This window comes from Mustela erminea, chromosome 13, assembly GCF_009829155.1.
Source record: "Mustela erminea isolate mMusErm1 chromosome 13, mMusErm1.Pri, whole genome shotgun sequence".
Classification (NCBI taxonomy): domain Eukaryota; kingdom Metazoa; phylum Chordata; class Mammalia; order Carnivora; family Mustelidae; genus Mustela; species Mustela erminea.
Genome location: NC_045626.1, coordinates 70,290,107 through 70,310,615, shown reverse-complemented (window position 1 = coordinate 70,310,615; position 20,509 = coordinate 70,290,107). Strand labels below are relative to the sequence as shown.

General features: G+C 44.1%; 1 protein-coding gene across 5 annotated transcripts in view; it reads left to right on the top strand.

Moving 5' to 3' along the window:
- Positions 1 to 8,189: 8,189 nt before the first annotated feature.
- NF2 (neurofibromin 2) overlaps positions 8,190 to 20,509 on the top strand; it is an 85,528-nt gene continuing 73,208 nt past the window's right edge. For 3 of the 5 annotated variants that reach the window (XM_032309307.1, XM_032309306.1, XM_032309309.1), the window contains exon 1: positions 8,192 to 8,839. In XM_032309307.1, coding sequence (XP_032165198.1) covers positions 8,726 to 8,839 — 114 coding nt within the window. In that variant the 5' untranslated portion in view covers positions 8,192 to 8,725. Of the gene's footprint in view, positions 8,840 to 20,509 lie in introns of all 5 variants that reach the window. The other 2 variants (XM_032309308.1, XM_032309305.1) reach the window with 2 other exon arrangements.

Below are 20,509 nucleotides of genomic sequence, written 5' to 3'. Positions count from 1 at the left end.
TGTTTATATATATTTATAAATTTTATATAATACATTAATTTTATATAATATATAATATAATTTTATATAATATATATACTAACTTAAGAAAAATAATCGAAAAAAGCTTTAGTTAAGGGATCCATAACTGAGTAAAAATACAACAAATAGTGCAACAAATAAACAGTGAGTGGGTAGGGAAAAAGTTACTGCAAAGTAAGGAATAATGGCAGGAAAGCCACAGATAAGGCAAGGCCTGTGCAATTGCCAGAGGCTGACTGTAAATCTGACTCTGAGCTTCCTAACAGCAAACTCCAAGAAGGAAACGGGATTGGTTACACGATATACGATGTGTATTAAGAGAGAAAAACTAAATTATATCCATACATAGGATCCTATGCAGCCCTTAGAAGACTTTATTATAGAATATGTAATGATATGGAAAATATTCACAACATATTGATGAGTAACAATTAGCAAATCACAAAACAATATGGACTATATGAAAGGTCAGCCAGGGGATGATGCAAGTTAGAATTTGTTTCTTTCTGCATCTTCCCCCTCTCAGCATCAGCCCAGGACCCCGGAGGGCATTGTGCCAACCACACACATATGGCTATGTTGAGATCTGGGATGTGGTTTTTTTGTTTTTTTTTTTTAAGATTTTATTTATTTATTTATTTGACGGACAGATCACAAGCAGGCAGAGAGGCTGAGCAGAGAGCCCGATGCCGGGTTCAGTCCCAGCACCCTGAGATCATGACCCGAGCTGAAGGCAGAGGCTTTAACCCACTGAGCCACCCAGGCGCCCCATGGGCTGTGTTTTATTATTTTTTTATTATTGGGTGGGGGGAGCAGAAAGAGAGAGAAAATATGTTTAAAAAAATTTTTTTTAAGATTTTATTTATTTGACACAGAAAGAGAGAGAGAGAGAGAGCACAAGCAGTGGGCATGGCAGGCAGGAGAAGCAAACTCCCAGCTGAGCAGGGAGCCTGATGTGGGACTCAATTCCCTGGACTCTGGGATCATGACCTGAGCCAAAGGCAGACACCTAACCAACTTAGGCCACCCAGATGCCTAAGGCAGAGAGAGAATGTTTTTTTGTTGTTGTTGTTCTGTTTTGTTTTAAAGATTTTATTTATTTATTTGACAGACAGAGACCACAAGTAGGCAGAGAAGCAGGCAAGGCCAGGGGGAGGCAGGCTTCCTGCCGAGCAGAGAGCCCGACACGGGCCTTGATCCCAGGACCCTGAGATCATGACCTGAGCAGAAGGCAAAGGCTTAACCCACTGAGCAACCCAGGTGCCCCCAGAGAATTTTAAGCAGACTTCATGCCCAGTGTGGAGCTTGATCCAAGATCACAACCCTGAGATCAGGGCCCGAGCCAAAATCAAGAGTAGGTGCTTAACCAACCAAGCCACCCAGGTGCCCCTGAAATTATTTTAATAAATTAACTGCAAACGAAATGAATGGGGGAAATTATCCCATGTGTGCAGTACAAAGGAGCAACTATCACTCACGTGTTAGTTTAGCCAAACAATTTGGTGAGAGGGAGTTCGGGGGGAAATTAGTCTTTAAAGGATTTAATGGTTTGTACCAGCACATTTTATATCATTAGCTGTAACTTAAATCTGCTGGGTGTTGCTATGTATTTCTGATCATTGAAAAGGCCTGTTGATCCCAGTTGTGGCCTTGGTTCTAGTTCTAGCTTCCTTGATGGTTTTGCCATCAAGGAAACTAGGTAGAAGGACGCCTGGGTGGCTCAGTCATTAAGTGTCTGCCTTTGGCTTGGGTCCTGATCTGGGGTTCCTGGGATTGAGCCCCACATGGAGCTTCCTGCTCGGTGGGAAGCCTGCTTCTCCCTCTCCCACTCCTCCTGCTTGTGTTCCTCTCTCTGTCAAATAAATAATCTTAAAAAAAGGGGGGGGGCGCCTGGGTGGCTCAGTGGGTTAAGCTGCTGCCTTCGGCTCAGGTCATGATCTCAGGGTCCTGGGATCAAGCCCTGCATGGGGCTCTCTGCTCAGCAGGGAGCCTGCTTCCTCCTCTCTCTCTGCCTGCCTCTCTGCCTGCTTGTCATCACTCTCTGTCAAATAAATAAATAAAATCTTTAAAAAAAAAAAAAAGGAAACTGGGTAGAGGACATGATGGGAGAGGTCTGGTTACTTCAAAATAAAACATTTCATTAGTTGTTTTGTTTGTTTATTTCTCTCTGCTGGTGTCAATTTTCTACGGCTGTGTTTACAAATTACCACACACTTAGTGGTAATTACATTTATTATCTGACAGTGATCATGGGTCTTGAATGCAGGCATGGCTTTGTATGATCTTCTATGCAGGGTTTCACAAAGCTAAAATCAAACTGTCAGCCATTCTGTGGTTCTGCCCTGGACCTCAGGATCCTCCTCCCTAGCTTACTCGGAGTAAGCTCCTTACGGCTGTGGGATTCAATTCCCTGGTTTTTTGCTAGCTGTCAAATCCAACAGCTGGCACTCTCCACTCCCAGAAGTCACCCAGAGTTCCTTGCTATGAGGCCCTATAAGCAGCGTCACAGCATAGATATTGTTTCCTTTCTTCCAGGTCAGGACTTCCTTTTTTTTTTTTTTTAATTATTTTTATTTCTGTATTTATTTATTTATTTATTTGACAGAGATCACAAGTAGGCAGAGAGGCAGGCAGAGAGAGAGGAGGAAGCAGGCTCCCTGCTCAGCAAAGAGCCCAATGGATGGCTGGATCCCAGGACCGGGGATCATGACCTGAGCCGAAGGCAGAGGCTTTAACCTGCTGAGCACCCAGGCGCCCCTCTTGGACTTACTTTATCTTTGATCCCTAAATCTCCTTTTAAGAGTCCACCTGGAGGGGCGCCTGAGTGACTCAGTTGGTTAAGTGTCCAACTCTTGATTTCAGCTCAGGTCATGATTTCTGGGTCATGGAATCGAGCCCTGCATCAAGCATTGCTCAGGCCTCTGTGCTCAGGGCACAGTCTGTTTGTCCCTCTCCCTCTTCACCACCCACCGCCCCTGCCCCTGGCTCTGTTTTCGCTCTCTTGAATAAATACATAAAATCTTAAAAAAAAAAATTCATCTGATACTATATTGTACCCCTAAAACTAATATAACATTGTATGCTAACTATACTGGAATTAAAAAACAAAAAAGAGTTCACCTGATGAGTTTGGTATCCTCCTGGGATAATCTCCCTTTTGATAAACACAACTGATTATGGCATTTTATCTGCAAAAATTCCCTTTGCTGTATAAAGCAACATAATCACAGGAATAATATTCCATCATATCTATTGGATCTTGCCCATGGCCAATGGGGAGGATTGTGCAAGTCTATAGATCAATGGGGGACATTTTGTTTTTTGCTTTTTAAAAAATTTTTAGTTATTTTTTTCAAGATTTTTAAAATTTATTTGAGTGAGAGAGATAGAGCACAAACAAGAGGAGGGGTAGAGGGAGAGGAAGAGGCAGAATGCTCACTAAGCAAGGAGTCCAGGCTCAATGGACACCAGGATCCCAGGGTCATGACCTGAGCTGATGGCAGACGCTTAACCAACTGAACCATGCCAGGTGCCTCAGTGGGGAACATCTTAGAATTATGTCTACCACACTGCTTATCTGCGCTTTCTATTTCTTTTCTGTAACACATATGGATTACTTTTGAGATAAGGAAAACACCATGAATGTTATTAAAAAAATAGAAAGAAAACCAGTCTCCCATGAGCAATATAAGTGCCAGAGTTTAAGAGACATTTCTCTTGCAAGTCTTCCTAGAAAAGATGCTGTGTGTACCTTTGTCAATTAAATCTCTACTGAAGACAGAGCTCCACGGGGCTGTTCCTCATGGGAATAGCGGCATGGGACAATGGCATCATGCCAAGTTACAGTAAAAGTAATTCCAGAAACAACAAAGTTCAATTTTTGGCAGACAGCTTATAATCTTGCATTCACATGCAGCATCTGGTAAGAGTTGATTCGATCTTGGTGATGAGCTGATTTACGTTGGGGCTTAATATATGCTTTGGAGGAGTCTTTTCATGAACATTCTAAAGTTTTGTGCATATATATGTGTGTGTGTGTGTATGTGTATGTGTATGTGTATGTATGTGTAGTACTTTGTGGAGAAAGTCCATGGTTTTATCAGATTTTTGATAGAGTATTTTTGACTTAAAAAAAAAAAGCCCACAAAAACAGTTAAAGAACCATTGCCCTAGGGGTGCTTGGGTGGCATGGTAAGTTAAGCACCAACTCAGACTGTGATAGTGTCAAGCTCTGCACTGCACGGAGTCTGCTTGAGATTCTCTCTCCTTCCTCTGCCATTTCCATTTGTGCGCTCTCTCTCTTTCTCAAATAAATAAATAAATAAATCTTAAATAAAAAAAGAATAATTGCTCTAGAGAAGGATTTCTTTAGCTGGACCCTATCGATACTTTGGGTTGCCTAATTCTTCATTGTGGGAGGTTGTCTTGTGCATTGTTCAATGTTTAAGAGCATTCTCAGCCTTTACCATGGAGTGCAGGAACATCCCCTACTTGTGACAATCAAAAAGAAAAAAAAAAAAAAACTTTTAGATGTTGCCAAATGTCTCCTGGAGAGAATGGACCTTACTTTGAGAGCCACCGATCTTCCGGAAGAATGGAGGAACCAAATGTAACTAAGGTGAAATCTAGATAGAAACTGTCCTGGAGGGGCACCTGGGTGGCTCAGTGGGTTGAGCCTCTGCCTTCACCTCAGGTCATGGTCTCCGTGTCCTGGGATTGAGCCCTACATCAGGCACGCTGCTCAGCAGGGAGCCTGCTTCCCCCCTCTCTCTCTTCCTGCCTCTCCGCCTACCTGTGATCTCTGTCAAATAAATAAATAAAATCTAAAAAAAGCAAAAAACAAAAAAAAAACTGTCCTGGATGCAAATTGCATCTCTTCCAGTTATGATCTTGGGTAAATTACCTCCTTTCAGCCTTAGTCAGTTTCATGTGTAAACTGAGGATACAGTACCTACCAAACAGGGTTTTGATAAAGATCAAAAGAAATAAAGTGTGCAAAGCCCTTTGTAGAGTACCGTATATGGTAGGCACTTAAGATATTGTAGTTATTAATACTGTTTCCATAGGTGAGACCATTAGGTATTTCCTTATGTCCTTTATTTCTTCATTCAACATGTATTTACTAACTGGGTTCTGTGTGTCCAGATCTTTCTTTCTTTTTAAGATTTTATTTATTTGACAGACAGAGATCACAAGTGGTCAGAGAGGCAGGCAGAGAGAGAGGAGGAAGCAGGCTCCCTGCCAAGCAGAGAGACTGACAAGGGGCTCGATCTTAGGACCCCAAGACCATGACCTGAGCTGAAGGCAGAGGCTTAACCCACTGAGCCACCCAGGTGCCCCTCTTTGTTTCTTTTTCAAGGTTTTACTTTTTTATGTATTCTCTAACCCCGATGAACTCATGAACTCATGAACTCATGACCTGAGATCAAAAGTCACATGCTCCACACACTGAGCCAGCCGGGGCCCCTTAATTATTTTTCTAAAAAGTATGTATATATTTTGGGGGCGCCTGTGTGGTTCAGTTGTTGGGCATCTGCCTTCAGCTCGGGTCATGGTCCCAGGGTCCTGGGATCCAGCTCCATGCTCATCAGGAGGCCTGCTTCTTTGTCTCCCACTCCCCTACTTGTGTTCCTTCTCTTGCTGTGTCTCTGTCAAATAAATAAAATCTTTTTAAAAAAATTAAAAAAAAAATTTTTTTTAAGTACACTCTACCTCCCAATGTGGGGTTCAAACTCACAAGCCCACGATCAAGAGTTACATGCTCAGGGGGATGCCTGAGTGGCTCAGTCATTAAGCATCTGCCTTCAGCTCAGGTCATGATCCCAGGGTCCTGGGACGGAACCCCGCATCAGGCTCTCTGCTTGGCGGGAAACCTGCTTCTCCCTCTCCCTCTCCCACTCCCCCTGCTTGTGTTCCTCTCTTGCTATGTCTCTCTCTGTCAAATAAATAAATAAATAAATAAATAAAAAGAGTTACATGCTCAAGGCACCTGGGTGGCTCAGTTGGTTAAGCATCTGCCTTCGGCTCAGGGTATCAGACTCCCTGCTCAGTGGGGAAGTCTGCTTCTCCCTTTGCCCTTTACCTCACTTGTGTTCTCTCTCTCTCAAATAAACAAATAAAGTCTTAAAAAAAAAAAAAAAAAGAAAGAAAAGAAAAGAGTTGCATGGTCTACTGACTGAGCCAGTCAGGGTCCCCCACATCTTTCTTAATGAGCTCTGCTTGAATTATTCCTTCTCAAGCCCTTAGCTGGTAGGTATTATCATTTGTGTTTATTTCCTGTGATTGGCCCTTTTAATGCTAGCATAATATTCCATTACATCTATTTTTATTTCTCATCCTGGCCTCCCTTCTGAGATCCAGACCCATGTATCTATCTTGGGGTCTCCCCAAGAATGTTTAAATTTGGCATGTTTGGCCTATTAGCCCAGTGCCTAGCACCTAGTAAGCCTTCCATAAAAAGGAGCTACTACTGGCCATCAATGTCATTTTTACCCCTGCCATCTGATCTACATCCTCTTTCTACTCCTCAGTAGGATCCCAGAATCACTTATTTTTTGTCAGCAGTCCTGGCCCTGGGTTAAAGCCCTGAGTCGTTGACCATGTGTGGGGGAGCCCTTAGGAGAATTCACCCTCATTCTCCCACCTATGGGGGAGAACTGAAGCAATTAAAATGAAGACACTCTCGCTTCAAGTCCACGCTACTCTGAACAATCATTTTGGTGGGGAGAATTTGCTAGCAGTAGACAGGATGTAAAGTTCCCCCACAGCAGCTTTGCTGGGTGGGGCAGCAAACGCTGGTGATTCATGGCCCCAAAGGGGCCTGTAGAGATCTAGATTTATGCTATGGTATGGTTACAGCAACGGTGTCTGCTGCGAGCTCCAGAATGGTAGTTCATGGTTTGGGGGGCTGCGACAGGGAGCAACTGGGCAGCCACACTTAGGGAAGCAGGGCAGTGAAATGGTAACACTGGAGCGCCTGCGTGGCTCAGTGGGTTAAAGCCTCTGCCTTCGGCTCAGGTCATGATCGCAGGGTACTGGGATCCAGCCACCGATTGGGCTCTCTGCTCAGCAGGGAGCCTGCTTTCTCCTCTCTCTCTGCCTGCCTCTCTGCCTACTTGTGATCTCTGTCAAATGAATAAATAAAATCGTTTTTTTAAAAAAAAAATAGTAATGCTAGCAAGCTCTGGATGAGATAAATCTGGGTTTTCAGTCCCATCTTTGCTTCTCATTATCTAGATAATAGTTAGCATGTGGCTCTGTCCTGCTGAGCTTCTCTCACTTTTCCCAACTGTACTGAGGTGATGCTAATGATAGTTAACATTTAAGGACTGCTTATTCTTCAGTCAAAACAGAGGAAATTGTCTCTACTCAACCATTAAGAGTTATTTAAAAGTAAGCTTTTTTTTTTTTTTAAATACAGAAAACTATATATTCCCCATCTCACAACACACCCATTTTAACTTGGTGACACTTAAGAAATAAAGAAAACACATATATGGTTTGAAAATGGAAGTCAGAGTACAAAACGAGAAAAGCTTTCATTTTTCGACCAATTTATACCTACAAAAAAGCGCAATTTCATGGGTTTCAATTTAGTATGTACCAGCCACCGCTTTAAAGCTTTATATGTTTTAACTACCTTAAATTCCTCAACAACCCCACGAGGTAGGTAAAATTATTATCCTCCCTTGGTAATAATACAATTTCTCCCAAAAAGAAGTGGATCTGGGAGAGAGCACCGGCAACCTAAGCAGCCTCCACGTGATTTAAAAGTTGAGAAACACAGAGCTCAGTATATGCAATTAAGTGCCAAGGAGGATTATCCGCCGGGTGTCCGAAACACAGTCTGCTGGGGCGCCACACTTGGCAGGTACTTGGTCTGACGGGCAGTCCCTCACTGACCTACACGCAACTGCGGACCAGCCGCTACGTGGTTCCCGGGAGAAGGCGCGCCGAGTTCCGATGCATCAACCAATCTTGCTAGAGTAGGCGTACTCCCTGCGAACAAAAGCGTTCGGAGTGACTGCCGCTATGACCACTCAACGCCTAGCCTAGGCCCGCGCCTCCAATCACAGCGGAACTTCCAATTGGTGAGGCCTTTCTGAAGTGGGGCGGACGGGAGGGAAAAGTCCCGCCTCCCTAGGGGTTCTCGGCCAACCGGAGAGTCCGGGCGGCAGCCGCCTGTTCGGTTGCGCTGTGTGTAATGATCTGGGGCCTGAGGGCGGGGCGGGGAGCAGGCCGGGGTCTGTGGGGAGGGGACGCTTCCTGCGGGCGCGCGGAGCGGAGACGGTGACAGCCACGCGCGCACGTGCGCGCCTGGCCGCAGCGCGGCCCCGAGACCTTCACCGGCCGCTGAGAGGCGCGCGGGGGCTGGGCTGCTGCCGTCTAGGGGCCCCGTCCCGGGGCGTCCCCAGCGTCCCGGGCCCGAGTTCCTGAGCGCCGGGCCGAGCCCACCCCGTCGGTCCTGGCTCGTGTTTCGTCTCCGTGGCCGTAAGGGCCCGCCCCCCAACTCCCCTTTACGCTCCCGGGGCAGGGTCCTCACGGCCCATGCTGGCCGCTGGGGGCCCGTGCCGACCAGACAGCTCCCAGGCCGGCCAGTTGGCTACCATGGTGGCCCTGAGGCCTGTGCGACTCCTCCAGGGGGGCTAACAGGTCCAGAGCGCAGGCCTCGGGGCGCGAGGGTCCCGGGTCTGAGCCCCGCGCCATGGCCGGGGCCATCGCCTCCCGTATGAGCTTCAGCTCTCTCAAGAGGAAGCAGCCCAAGACGTTCACCGTGCGGATCGTCACCATGGACGCCGAGATGGAGTTCAATTGCGAGGTAACCGGCTGGCAGCCCCGACGGGCTGCGGCAAGGGGGAGCCTGGGGGAATCCGGCGGAATCCCCGCTCGCCGGGCCCCGTCGTGGGTCGGGCACCAACTGGGGCGCCCCTGCCGCGGTGACAGTCAAGGTGGAAGCTTGAGGGATTCAGCTTATATAATCTCTGAGCATAGACAGAGGTGACCAGAACCGGAAGGAGCCATCTAGGCCCACTCACGTTAAAGATAATTGCTGCTCATTTTTCATAGGGCTTTGGGTTTGGAAGCACTTCCTGAAGGTTTTCATTCATTGTTGCTTCAAGAGGCTGGAAGCATCCTTGGTGGCGAATTCTGGTTTCCAGTGTCAGGCTTAAGTTCCAGCTCTGGGTTTATCTATCTATCTATTTATTTATTTATTTTACTTCATTAGATATTATTATGTGCCCCGGGCATTAAAAGTTGCATCTTGTATATTGGAAAGTCTGTACTTCTTTCCCTTTTCCAAAAGCCTTAAGGGAAACTGTTGATGACTAATACTTTTGATGCAGTTTACATCATGATGATTAACAGTTACTATTTGTTGAATATATTCTAAGTGTCAGATGCTCCTACATTTAATTCTCACAACTACCCAATGAGGTAGGTACCCCAAACCATATATCATCTAGTAAGTGACAAAGTGGGATTTTAAGTCAAACTTTTAGCCAAAAGTACTGTCTCTCAAGTAATTTAAGTCCTGGCTAGTACAAAGTGTGGTCTGTGAAACAGCAGCATTGACAGTAGTGACCTAAGTCAGGGATTGACAAACTTTTTCAGTGAAGGGCCACGTAGTAAATACTTTCAGCTTTGCAGGCCATGGGATCTCTGTTACAACCACTTGGCTCTTCAGCTCAGCTATTATAGCACAAAAGCAGCTTAGGATTCATTTCCAGCATGACAGTGTGAGGGGTGTCATTGATGTTGCTCGTCTGTAAGACTGGTGAAAATTACTTAAAAAAACTCAACAATTTAAACCATCTGGAAATGGCACTAAGGGCAAACATTTATCAAATGAATTAAACATCTATTCAAGAAAATCCGAAAATTTGCTAAGAAAGGTGAGAGTCTATAGTATTTGAACCAAGGCTGCTACCTCTCTTCCCCACTTCCAACTCAGCAAGGTGGAGATTCCATTCCAGACTGCTGCAGTCCAGAACACAGGGCTCCCTCTTCCCCTAGCTCCCTGTCAGACCACTTTCTTCCCAGGAGGAGCAGTACTTCAGTGTTTCTTATCCTGCTCAAGCCTACTTGTTGCTGAGACAGTCCCAGGTGTGTGTAGTTGAAATATGAGTCTTCCTTCTTCTATCCAGCTCCTACTCACAGAATGGGAGCTGTGCCTTGAGCATGGCACATGACTACTGGGGCTCCCCAGTTGCTCTCATCCCAGACCCAGCTTGCATAATGGTGGTTCCATGCCAGAGGAGGCAAACTGAGAAAATCTCAGGCTGTTGTGTGCCATCCCACCCCTTCCATCAAGGATTCAGAGATTTTACCTAGAAGGAGAAGAAGGCTTTAAAACCTGTGGCTCCTGCTCTCTTCCCAAAGACAGTTACTTCATTTGCAACAAAATGTGGAGAAGTTTATGACTAAGGGAACTCTTAAAAACTGGAGGATTTGGGGGCACCTGGGTGGCTCAGTTGTTAAGTGTCTGTGTTAAGTGTCTGCCTTCAGCTCTGGTCATGATCCCAGGGTCCCGGGATTGAGCTCTACATCTGGCTCTCCACTGGGCAGGAAGCTGCCTTCTCCATTTCCCTTTCCCCTACTGGTGTTCCCTCTCTCGCTGTCTCTCTCTTTCTCTGTCAAATAAATTAAATCTTAAAAACAACAAAAACAAACAAACAAACAAAAAAAGGGGAGTTGGGAGGAGATTATGGCTTTAATGAAGATACAGCCTAGGCTGTAGACCCACTACTTTGCAGGAGAGAGTCAAAGATTAAGATGGGGTGGGGAAGATCCCTCATGGGATTGAATAAACTGTTCCCTCAAAAGAGTCACCTTTGATTGGATTATTCTGTAGACCAAGTTATGCCCCAGGGTCTGGTTGAAAATAATAGAATAGTAAGACACCATTAAAGGAGTTTTAACAGCTAGGTGTGATCAGGGGAAGAGAAAGTACCCCGCTGAAACCACTGTCACTCCAGATGACTGTAGCCATAAACAAATTTGTGTGTCTTTGAGGAACAACAACATCATAGGCCTTAACACTGTGTGAATGAAATAGATTTCACTAAAACATTCCAGCCCATCACTAAATAAGCAAAGAACAATAAAAAGTCGTGGCGCTGGTGTAGGGAGAACCAGTCCAGTATCTATATTATTTAGATGATATATTACTTAAAATGTCCAGTTTCCTGCAAAAAAATTGTGAGACTTGCAAAAAAGTAGGGAAATATGACCCAGACGATGGAAACAAACTAGCAGTAGAAATTGCCATGAGAGCGACCAGATGTCAGATTTAGCAGAAAAGATTTCCAATAACCCTTACAAATACATTCTCAGAACTAAAGGAAAGCATGATTAAAGAAGGAAGGTTTGACATTTTCACATCAAGTAGAGAAGATCAAGTTAAAAGGTAGGAATTACAGAAAAGAATCAAATGAAAATTCTGGAGTTGTAAAGCACCACAACTGAAGTTAAAAATTCATTAGAGGGGCTCAGAGTAGATTCAAACAGGCAGATTGAAGAATTAGCCTGCTTGAAGATAGAATGATAGAGATGATGCAAGCTGAAAAATAGAAAAAACAATGAAGAAAAATGTACAGGGCCTCAGAAAAATGTGGGAAATCATAAGTGTACATATGTATGGGAATACCAGGAGAGGAGAGAGAAAAAATATTTTAAAAAACAGTAGCTGACACTTTCTGAATTTATTGAAAAACAACAGCGTAGACATTCAGGAAGCTCAGTAGACTCCAAGGAGGATGAACACAAAGAGATCCACAAATAGAAAGAGGGAAAATGCAGAAAGTCAAAGACAAGGAGAAAATCTTGAAAGCAAGAGAAAAAGGACTTATAACATACAAGGAAACCCCAGTAAGATTAACAGCTGTCTTCTCTGCAGAAACTGTGGAGGCCAGAGGCTATGGGATAACATATTTAAAGTGCTCAAAGAAAAAACTTGTCAACTAAGAATCCTATAATATTTCAAAATGGCTATTTAAAATATGAAGGTGAAATAAAGACTTTCCCAGGTAAATGCAAATTGTAGATGTTGTTCAAAGATCTGCTTTACAAGAAATACTAAAGGAAGTTCTTCAGGCTGAAAGCAAGTGGCCTCAGACAGTAATCAAATCTACATGGAATTAAAAAAAACACTGGGAAAAGTAATTATATAACGACAAAAGACAGTAGAAATTAATATTTTTCTCTTGTAATTGATTTAAGAGCAATTGTATAAAATAACGTATATAATATACTGTTGGGCCTATAACATACAAATGCAATATATGTGTAGTGTACTTTCCAATAATAGCACAAAGGAGGTGGATGGAAGCAAAACTGTAATGGGCTAAGGAAATGACCACAGATGGTAAAGTAATAACAACAATGTATTGTTGGGTTTATAATTTATATATATATATATATATATATACACACACACACATATATAATTTTAATATCCAAATATAAATAATCTACAAAAAAGGTGAAAAGTGAAAGGATATATAGGTATATATAGATATAGGATCTATATATATAGATATATAGGATGTATATATCACTGGAATTAAACTAGTATAAATCTCAAGCTGATTCTGATAAGATTATCTGGTAAACCCTGGAGCAACCACTAAAAAAATTCCCCCAAAACACTTAAAAAGTATGATGAAGAAATCACTAAATAAATGTAAATGCTTCATTAGAAAATATTCACCTAATGTAAAAACAAGTAGTAAAGGAGGGATGGAGAAACAAAAAAGTGAAACACATAGAAAACAAAAATAAAATGACAACTGTACCCCAAATAATTAGATAACTCAAATGAGATGGACAAATTCCTGGAAAGACACCAACTACCAAAATTTACTCGAGAAGAAACAGACAATCTGAACAGACCTATAACCAGTGAAGAGATTAAATTGGTAATAACAACGCCCACAAAGAAATGTCCAGACTGTATGTACTAAAGGCCCAAATGGCTTTATTACTGAATTCTACCAAACATTTCAAGAACAATTAATACCAGTTCTTCACATGCTCTTTCAAAAGAATAGGAGGGTGCCTGGGTGGCTCAGTGTGTTAAGCTGCTGCCTTCGCTCAGGTCATGATCTCAGGGTCCTGGGATCGAGTCCCACATCAGGCTCTCTACTCAGCAGGGAGCCTGCTTCCCTCTATCTCTCTCTCTGCCTGCCTCTCCATCTACTTGTGATCTCTCTCTGTCAAATAAATAAATAAAATCTTTTTTTTTTTTAAGATTTTGTTTATTTATTTATTTGACAGACAGAGATCACAAGTAGGCAGAGAGGCAGGCAGAGAGAGAGGAGGAAGCAGGCTCCCTGCCGAGCAGAGAGCCCGATGTGGGGCTCGATCCCAGGACTCTAGGATCATGACCTGAGCCGAAGGCAGAGGCTTTAACCCACTGAGCCACCCAGGCACTCCAAATAAAATCTTTTTTTTTTTTTTTTAAAAAAAAAAAAAAAAAAAAGGAGAGCAGGGACTACTTCCCAACTCATTTTATGAGGCTGGCATTACCCTGATACCAAAACCTGACAAAGCAATCACAAGAAAACTAGAGACTAAGATCTCTTATGAATATGGAAGCAAAATGGGGTGCCTGACTGTCTCAGTAGGTCATGTGACTCTTGATCTTGGAGTTGTGAGTTCCAGCGATGTTGGGTGTAGATTACTTAGAAAAAAATATGGAAGCAAAAATTCTTATTTTTAAAAATTTTATTTATTTTATAGAGAGTGAGAGAGAAAGAGCATGAGCTGGGGGGGCGGGGCATAGGGAGAAGCAGACTCCTTGCTGAGCAGGGAGCCCCAACGCAGGACCACAGGATTCAATCCCAGGACCCTGGGATCTCTACCTGAGCTGAAGGCAGATGCTTAACCAACTGAGCCACCCAGGTACTCCTGGAAGCAAAAATTCTTTTTTTTTTTTTTTTAAAGATTTTATTCATTTATTTGACAGACAGAGATCACAAGTAGGCAGAGAGGCAGGCAGAGAGAGAGAGGGGAAAGCAGGGGCTCACAGGGCTCCATCCCAGGACCCTGGGATCATGACCTGAGGCGAAGTCAGAGGCTTTAACTGAGCCATCCAGGCACCCCTGGAAGCAAAAATTCTTAACAAAAATATTAGCAAACTGAATCCAGCATCTCTCTATCTATCTATATGATATACATATATATGTATATTGTACATCATAACCAAGTGAGATTTATTCCAGGAATTCAAGGTTGGTTTAATATCTGAAAATCAATTAACATAATTGTCGCTCTCGACCCGCAAGAACGACCCGCAGACGAGGTTGAGTGGCAAACTTCTTTATTGTCAGTCTTCTACATATCTTGATCCGGGAACCCCGCTCCTCAAATTAAGCCCCTTATTATAGTATCAGTAGTTACAAATGCCCAATCACCATATCACGCGATTCACCTAAACACCAATCAGAAGGACTACTAGTGACCTTATCCATGAGCATGTGAGATGCTCGTGAGCACCTACGTGACTCCATAGGTTTCTATTGTTCTACAGATCTTGTGCCTTTCCCAAAACTGCAGGTTAATCATATACCCTCCTTGTGACTCCAGGCATTGAACGTGCGTCGTCCACGAGCGCACCCATTTTCCTTGGGTTAAACATTCACAGTCCCATTATCCTGGGCCTAGTCACCTACGTGACTGCCATCCACAAGTGCATGGCTCCCCACATCTCCCCCTTTTCTTTTATATATGGCAGGGATCGTGCCTGTCTTAGGTTGCCAATCCTCAACACACATGCTTACCCGTCATCGGGTACTCCCCCTGGCCGAGGAGCCCCTGTCTTAGGTTGCTATGGTGAGGGATCAGTCTTACCCGTCTTTGGCTACCGATCCAGCATACTAAGCCATATTTGGGGGGAGGTACCAGCTCCAGAGCCCACATACATACGTGAGTTAAAATTGTCACGCGTGTGGTAGACATATAGCCTGAGGAGGGAACAGGAGTCAGAGGGCAATAGAGCAATATTAATATACTAATGATCAAAGAAGGAAAGGCAGAAATCGCAGCATGGTTATTCTTTTTTTTTTTTTTTTTTTTTTTTTTAAATTAATTAATTAATTTATTTATTTTTATTTCCAGCATAACAGTATTCATTATTTTTGCACCACACCCCGTGCTCCATGCAATCCGTGCCCTCTATAATACCCACCACCTGGTACCCCAACCTCCCACCCCCCGTCCCTTCAAAACCCTCAGATTGTTTTTCAGAGTCCATAGTCTCTCATGGTTCACCTCCCCTTCCAATTTCCCCCAACTCCCTTCTCCACTCTAAGTCCCCATGTCCTCCATGCTATTTGTTATGCTCCACAAATAAGTGAAACCATATGATAGTTGACTCTCTCTGCTTGACTTATTTCACTCAGCATAATCTCTTCCAGTCCCGTCCATGTTGCTACAAAAGTTGGGTATTCATCCTTTCTGATGGAGGCATAATACTCTATCCCCAGGGGTACAGGTCTGTGAATCACCAGGTTTACACACTTCACAGCACTCACCAAAGCACATACCCTCCCCAATGTCCATAATCCCACCCCCTTCTCCCAACCCCCCTCCCCCCAGCAACCCTCAGTTTGTTTTGTGAGATTAAAAGTCACTTATGGTTTGTCTCCCTCCCAATCCCATCTTGTTTCATTGATTCTTCTCCTACCAACTTAAGCCCCCATGTTGTATCACCACTTCCTCATATCAGGGAGATCATATGATAGTTGTCTTTCTCTGCTTGACTTATTTCGCTAAGCATGATACGCTCTAGTTCCATCCATGTTGTCGCAAATGGCAAGATTTCATTTCTTTTGATGGCTGCATAGTATTCCATTGTGTATATATACCACATCTTCTTGATCCATTCATCTGTTGATGGACATCTAGGTTCTTTCCATAGTTTGGCTATTGTGGACATTGCAGCATGGTTATTCTAATACTTATAATTTTTACCTCATGCTGCACCTTTTATATTATTTTTCTTCTTATGCTTTGATTGTATCATATGTAACTGAGCACATGTTTTCTTTTTGAAGTTGGACCAGACCTTTAGAAATCCTCCTCCTATAAGCAATAGACATAAGATGATTCCCAAAATTCCTACTAGAATCCAGAAGGTATAATGTAAAATATTTCCTGGGTTAAATCCCTGTAAAGCATCTTTTAAAGTAGTCAAAATACGACCAGCCATTTTTGCTGGATTAGATATATCTAATCGCGCATGCCCAATGGTAGTGATTTCTCGTTGTAACTGTAAAAGATCTAGACTAACATTAGTATCATGCCAAATTCCCCACAAATGGTTGTGTACTTTTTCCCAAGAAATATTATTGGCTGACAAGGGCGTCACACAAATATGTTGATAGGCACCATGGCACATGAAAGACATTTGCGCTTTTAGAGCAGAGAGTTGTGTGCCTAGATATTCTACAGCCTCTTCTATTCCATCAAGGCGTGCTAACAATTTCTGATCAACATCTTGTTGTATATGTAATGCTAATGAAATATTTTGAGATAACGCGTTAACATGATCAGCAGTATGTATGGTCTGTGCCAATGCGAAAGAGGATACCGTAGCACTAGCTATTAAAGTAATAAGAGCGCCTATTCCAGCTATTAGCATTCCAATAAATCGCCTTTTTCTAGACAGCGCATTTTCTAGTTCTAAGGCAAATTGATAACCATAATTAGCATACCACGGTCCCTCCACCTCAACAGGTAACAAGAAAAAAGGTGGTTGCATAACTAAAAACACATGAATAGGTACATTGGGATTATACGTATCAACGGGCACACAATTAGAAAGCTTACAATTAATACAACTTATGTGATAGAGACTATAATCCTTAACCACTTGCCCCCTCCCTATTACAAGCAAAAATGGTTTAGGTACACAAGTACGAAAAGTAAGACTTCCCGATTCTGGTATAGCTCTAGAATTATTAATAGGTCCCATAGCGGCTACCAGTTTCCACAGGTCAGGATGAAACATTTCTTGTTGTGTAGTAAGTATACTTCCTGGAATATATTGATAATGGTAAGAACTTCGTGTATCATTCTTAGACCAGTCCGTGATAGGAAAATCAATACCCGTCGGGGAGATGACCAATGGTCTTGGCAAATAACATTCAGTCCACAAAGGACCCTCCGCTTTTTTGACAATTATCTCTGCACAGGGCAAGAGACACATGAAAAGAATAACTACTACTAGCACACCTATAATAGTTCCTACAACATACCATACATGCGTCAGGGAAGGAAAGTGAGAAAATAAAGAGCTTACAAAGTTTTAAGCGTCAGTAACAAACATGAGTTAGGGTGAGAAGATTGCACTCTATGCTGAGCCATTTAAAGAAGGGCTTGAAGCTGGGCAGTCTCTTGTCTCGACCACAGTTGAACTGGCTCCGCCTTCATGGGAACAGGCTGTAGGACGGTCGTCGTTACTATCATCACCATCACCAGCACTCTCCACAGGTTCCACTCCGGCACCCAGAGTGGAGCAGGCGCATCCTGTGGGAAAACACAAAGGGAACCTCGGTGCCATCTAAGCACCGGGTCGGGTTTGGATAATTGGCCTTGCAAGTCTCCTGCCCCTCTCAGTGTCTTCCAAGCCCTGAGGGCCGCTGTGGCTATCTGTTGATACACCGCAGGGGGGTATGTACTCTGCACTTGGGCCCCGAGGTATGGCCCCGTGCCTGTCAGCATTTCCAAATTCCATTGCGGGTTACCCGTGGCTGCATTTCTTCGTGCTGTGTCCAGACAATTGTCCTGATTTTGGATTTTCCATTCTAGATACTGCCCCCCACTCAAAACCGCCCTGGCTAAGTTAGCCCAATCTTCGGGAGCGAGATAGAGTGCTCCCAGCGACTCCACAAGGGAGACCGTAAAGGCTGCTTGGGAACCATAGCTGCTAACTGCCTCCTTCAGCTGCTTCACCAACTTAAAATCTAGTGGCTGGTGGTCCTCTGCTGATTCTGATCTTCTAACACTGAAAAAAAAACCTTTTCCCGGGCCAAGGACCTCTCTCCAATTCTCCGCGGCGCAGCCCGAACAATAGCACATCTTGGTGCAGCTGGGCTTATAAGGCGGGGGCCACTCATGGGGCGGCGCTGTGGAGCTAAAATGCGGAAGCGGCGTAACTTTCGTTTTTAATTTCGATTGCGCTACAACTGCGGCTTCCGCCCCTGCTCTCAGCTGCGCCATTACTTCTCCCTGCACTCTTAACTCTCCTAATAGTTTTTGCAATTCCGCCTCTTTATCCTCAAGTTGTTGCCTCATGGCTTCCAAGTCTGTCTGGAGACTGGGAGATTCCTCCTTCTTGTTGTTTGCCTCTACCTTTCCTAGCTCCTGCAACTCGCTTTCTGACATCCCTTCTGAGCTTTCGCTTTCAGGGTCAGAGTCTCGGGAGGAGCCCTTACGGGATTCTTCTTTCACTTGCAAAAAAACTTCCCCTCCCTGTAGTACTGCTCGCTGCAGGGGCTCTCGGGGGGAATGCAAACATACTTTCACCAGGGACCACACGGCGAGAGTCCCCGGGGATGTAGAGGGGCAGAGTTTTAAGTCCTCGCTCAGGTGTTTCCATTGTGGCACATTTAGGAGCCCTTCTTCTATAAACCAGGGGGCAATCTCTGCTACTTCTTTTAAAAAGGCTCGGGCTGTTTTTGCCTTTAAGGGGGTACCGTTCATCTTGAGAACGTCTTTTAGGGGATCTTCCATTCTACGTCTACTAAGCTCGTTCCCCATCCCGAGGAAACTTTCACTTGTATCGTCCCTGCCGAGGGAACTTTCACTTGTATCGTCCCTGCCGAGGGAACTTTCACTTGTATCGTCCCTGCCGAGGGAACTTTCACTTGTATCGTCCCTGCCGAGGGAACTTTCACTTGTATCGTCCCTGCCGAGGGAACTTTCACTTGTATCGTCCCTGCCGAGGGAACTTTCACTTGTATCGTCCCTGCCGAGGGAACTTTCACTTGTATCGTCCCTGCCGAGGGAACTTTCACTTGTATCGTCCCTGCCGAGGGAACTTTCACTTGTATCGTCCCTGCCGAGGGAACTTTCACTTGTATCGTCCCTGCCGAGGGAACTTTCACTTGTATCGTCAATTTCACCGGCCTCTTTTAAGAAGGCGCGAGCAGTTTTAGTCTTTAATGGAGTGCCATGAGCTTTCAAAAGGTCTCTCAATGGACCTTCCATTTTATAGCGGGCAAGTTCGTTTCCCATCTTTGGAAACCCTTACACCTCTGAGGAACCTTAAAAAATTGCCCACTAACAATAGTCCCCAGAGACTTCACTCCCGTCTAAAGACAGGAAATAGGCGCGCACTTTAGCTCGTCACCCTAGGGCCCTTTAGGGTGAACTTCTTGCACTTACCCCAATCCTCAGCCCACGTCCAGAGTCGGGTTCCCGGGTTTCGGCACCAGATGTCGCTCTCGACCCGCAAGAACGACCCGCAGACGAGGTTGAGTGGCAAACTTCTTTATTGTCAGTCTTCTACATATCTTGATCCGGGAACCCCGCTCCTCAAATTAAGCCCATTATAGTAGTATCAGTAGTTACAAATGCCCAATCACCATATCACGCGATTCACCTAAACACCAATCAGAAGGACTACTAGTGACCTTATCCATGAGCATGTGAGATGCTCGTGAGCACCTACGTGACTCCATAGGTTTCTATTGTTCTACAGATCTTGTGCCTTTCCCAAAACTGCAGGTTAATCATATACCCTCCTTGTGACTCCAGGCATTGAACGTGCGTCGTCCACGAGCGCACCCATTTTCCTTGGGTTAAACATTCACAGTCCCATTATCCTGGGCCTAGTCACCTACGTGACTGCCATCCACAAGTGCATGGCTCCCCACACATAATACATCATATCAATAGAATAAAAAAAAATCACATGATATTTCAATACATGCCAGAAAAGCACTTGACAAAATCAAGCATCATTTCATGAAAAAAACACTGAACAAAATAGGAATAGAAGGGAGCTTCCTCAACCTGATAAAGAGTATCTGTGAAGAACCCACAGCTAACTATCATACTTAATAGTGAGATCAGGAATAGGAATAAGACAAGGATATCTTGCTACTTTTTTTTTATTTAAGATTTTATTTATTTGAGAGCGCATAAAATGAGCAAGGGGAAAGACAGAGACAGAGGGAGAGGGAGAAGCAGACTCCCTGCTGAGCAAGTATCCTGCTGTGGGAGTTGATTCCAGGACCCTGAGATCATGACCTGAGCTGAAGGCAGACACTTAACCATCTGAGTCACCCAGGTGCCCCTATCTTGCCACTTTTTTTTTTTTTTTTAAGATTTATTTATTTGAAAAAAAAAAGATTTATTTATTTGACAGAGAGAGAGGACACAAGTAGGCAGAGTGGCAGGGAGAGGGAGAAGCAGGCTCTCCACTGAGCAGGGACCCCTGTGTGGGCTCCATCTGAGGACTGGGGATCATGACCTGAGCCAA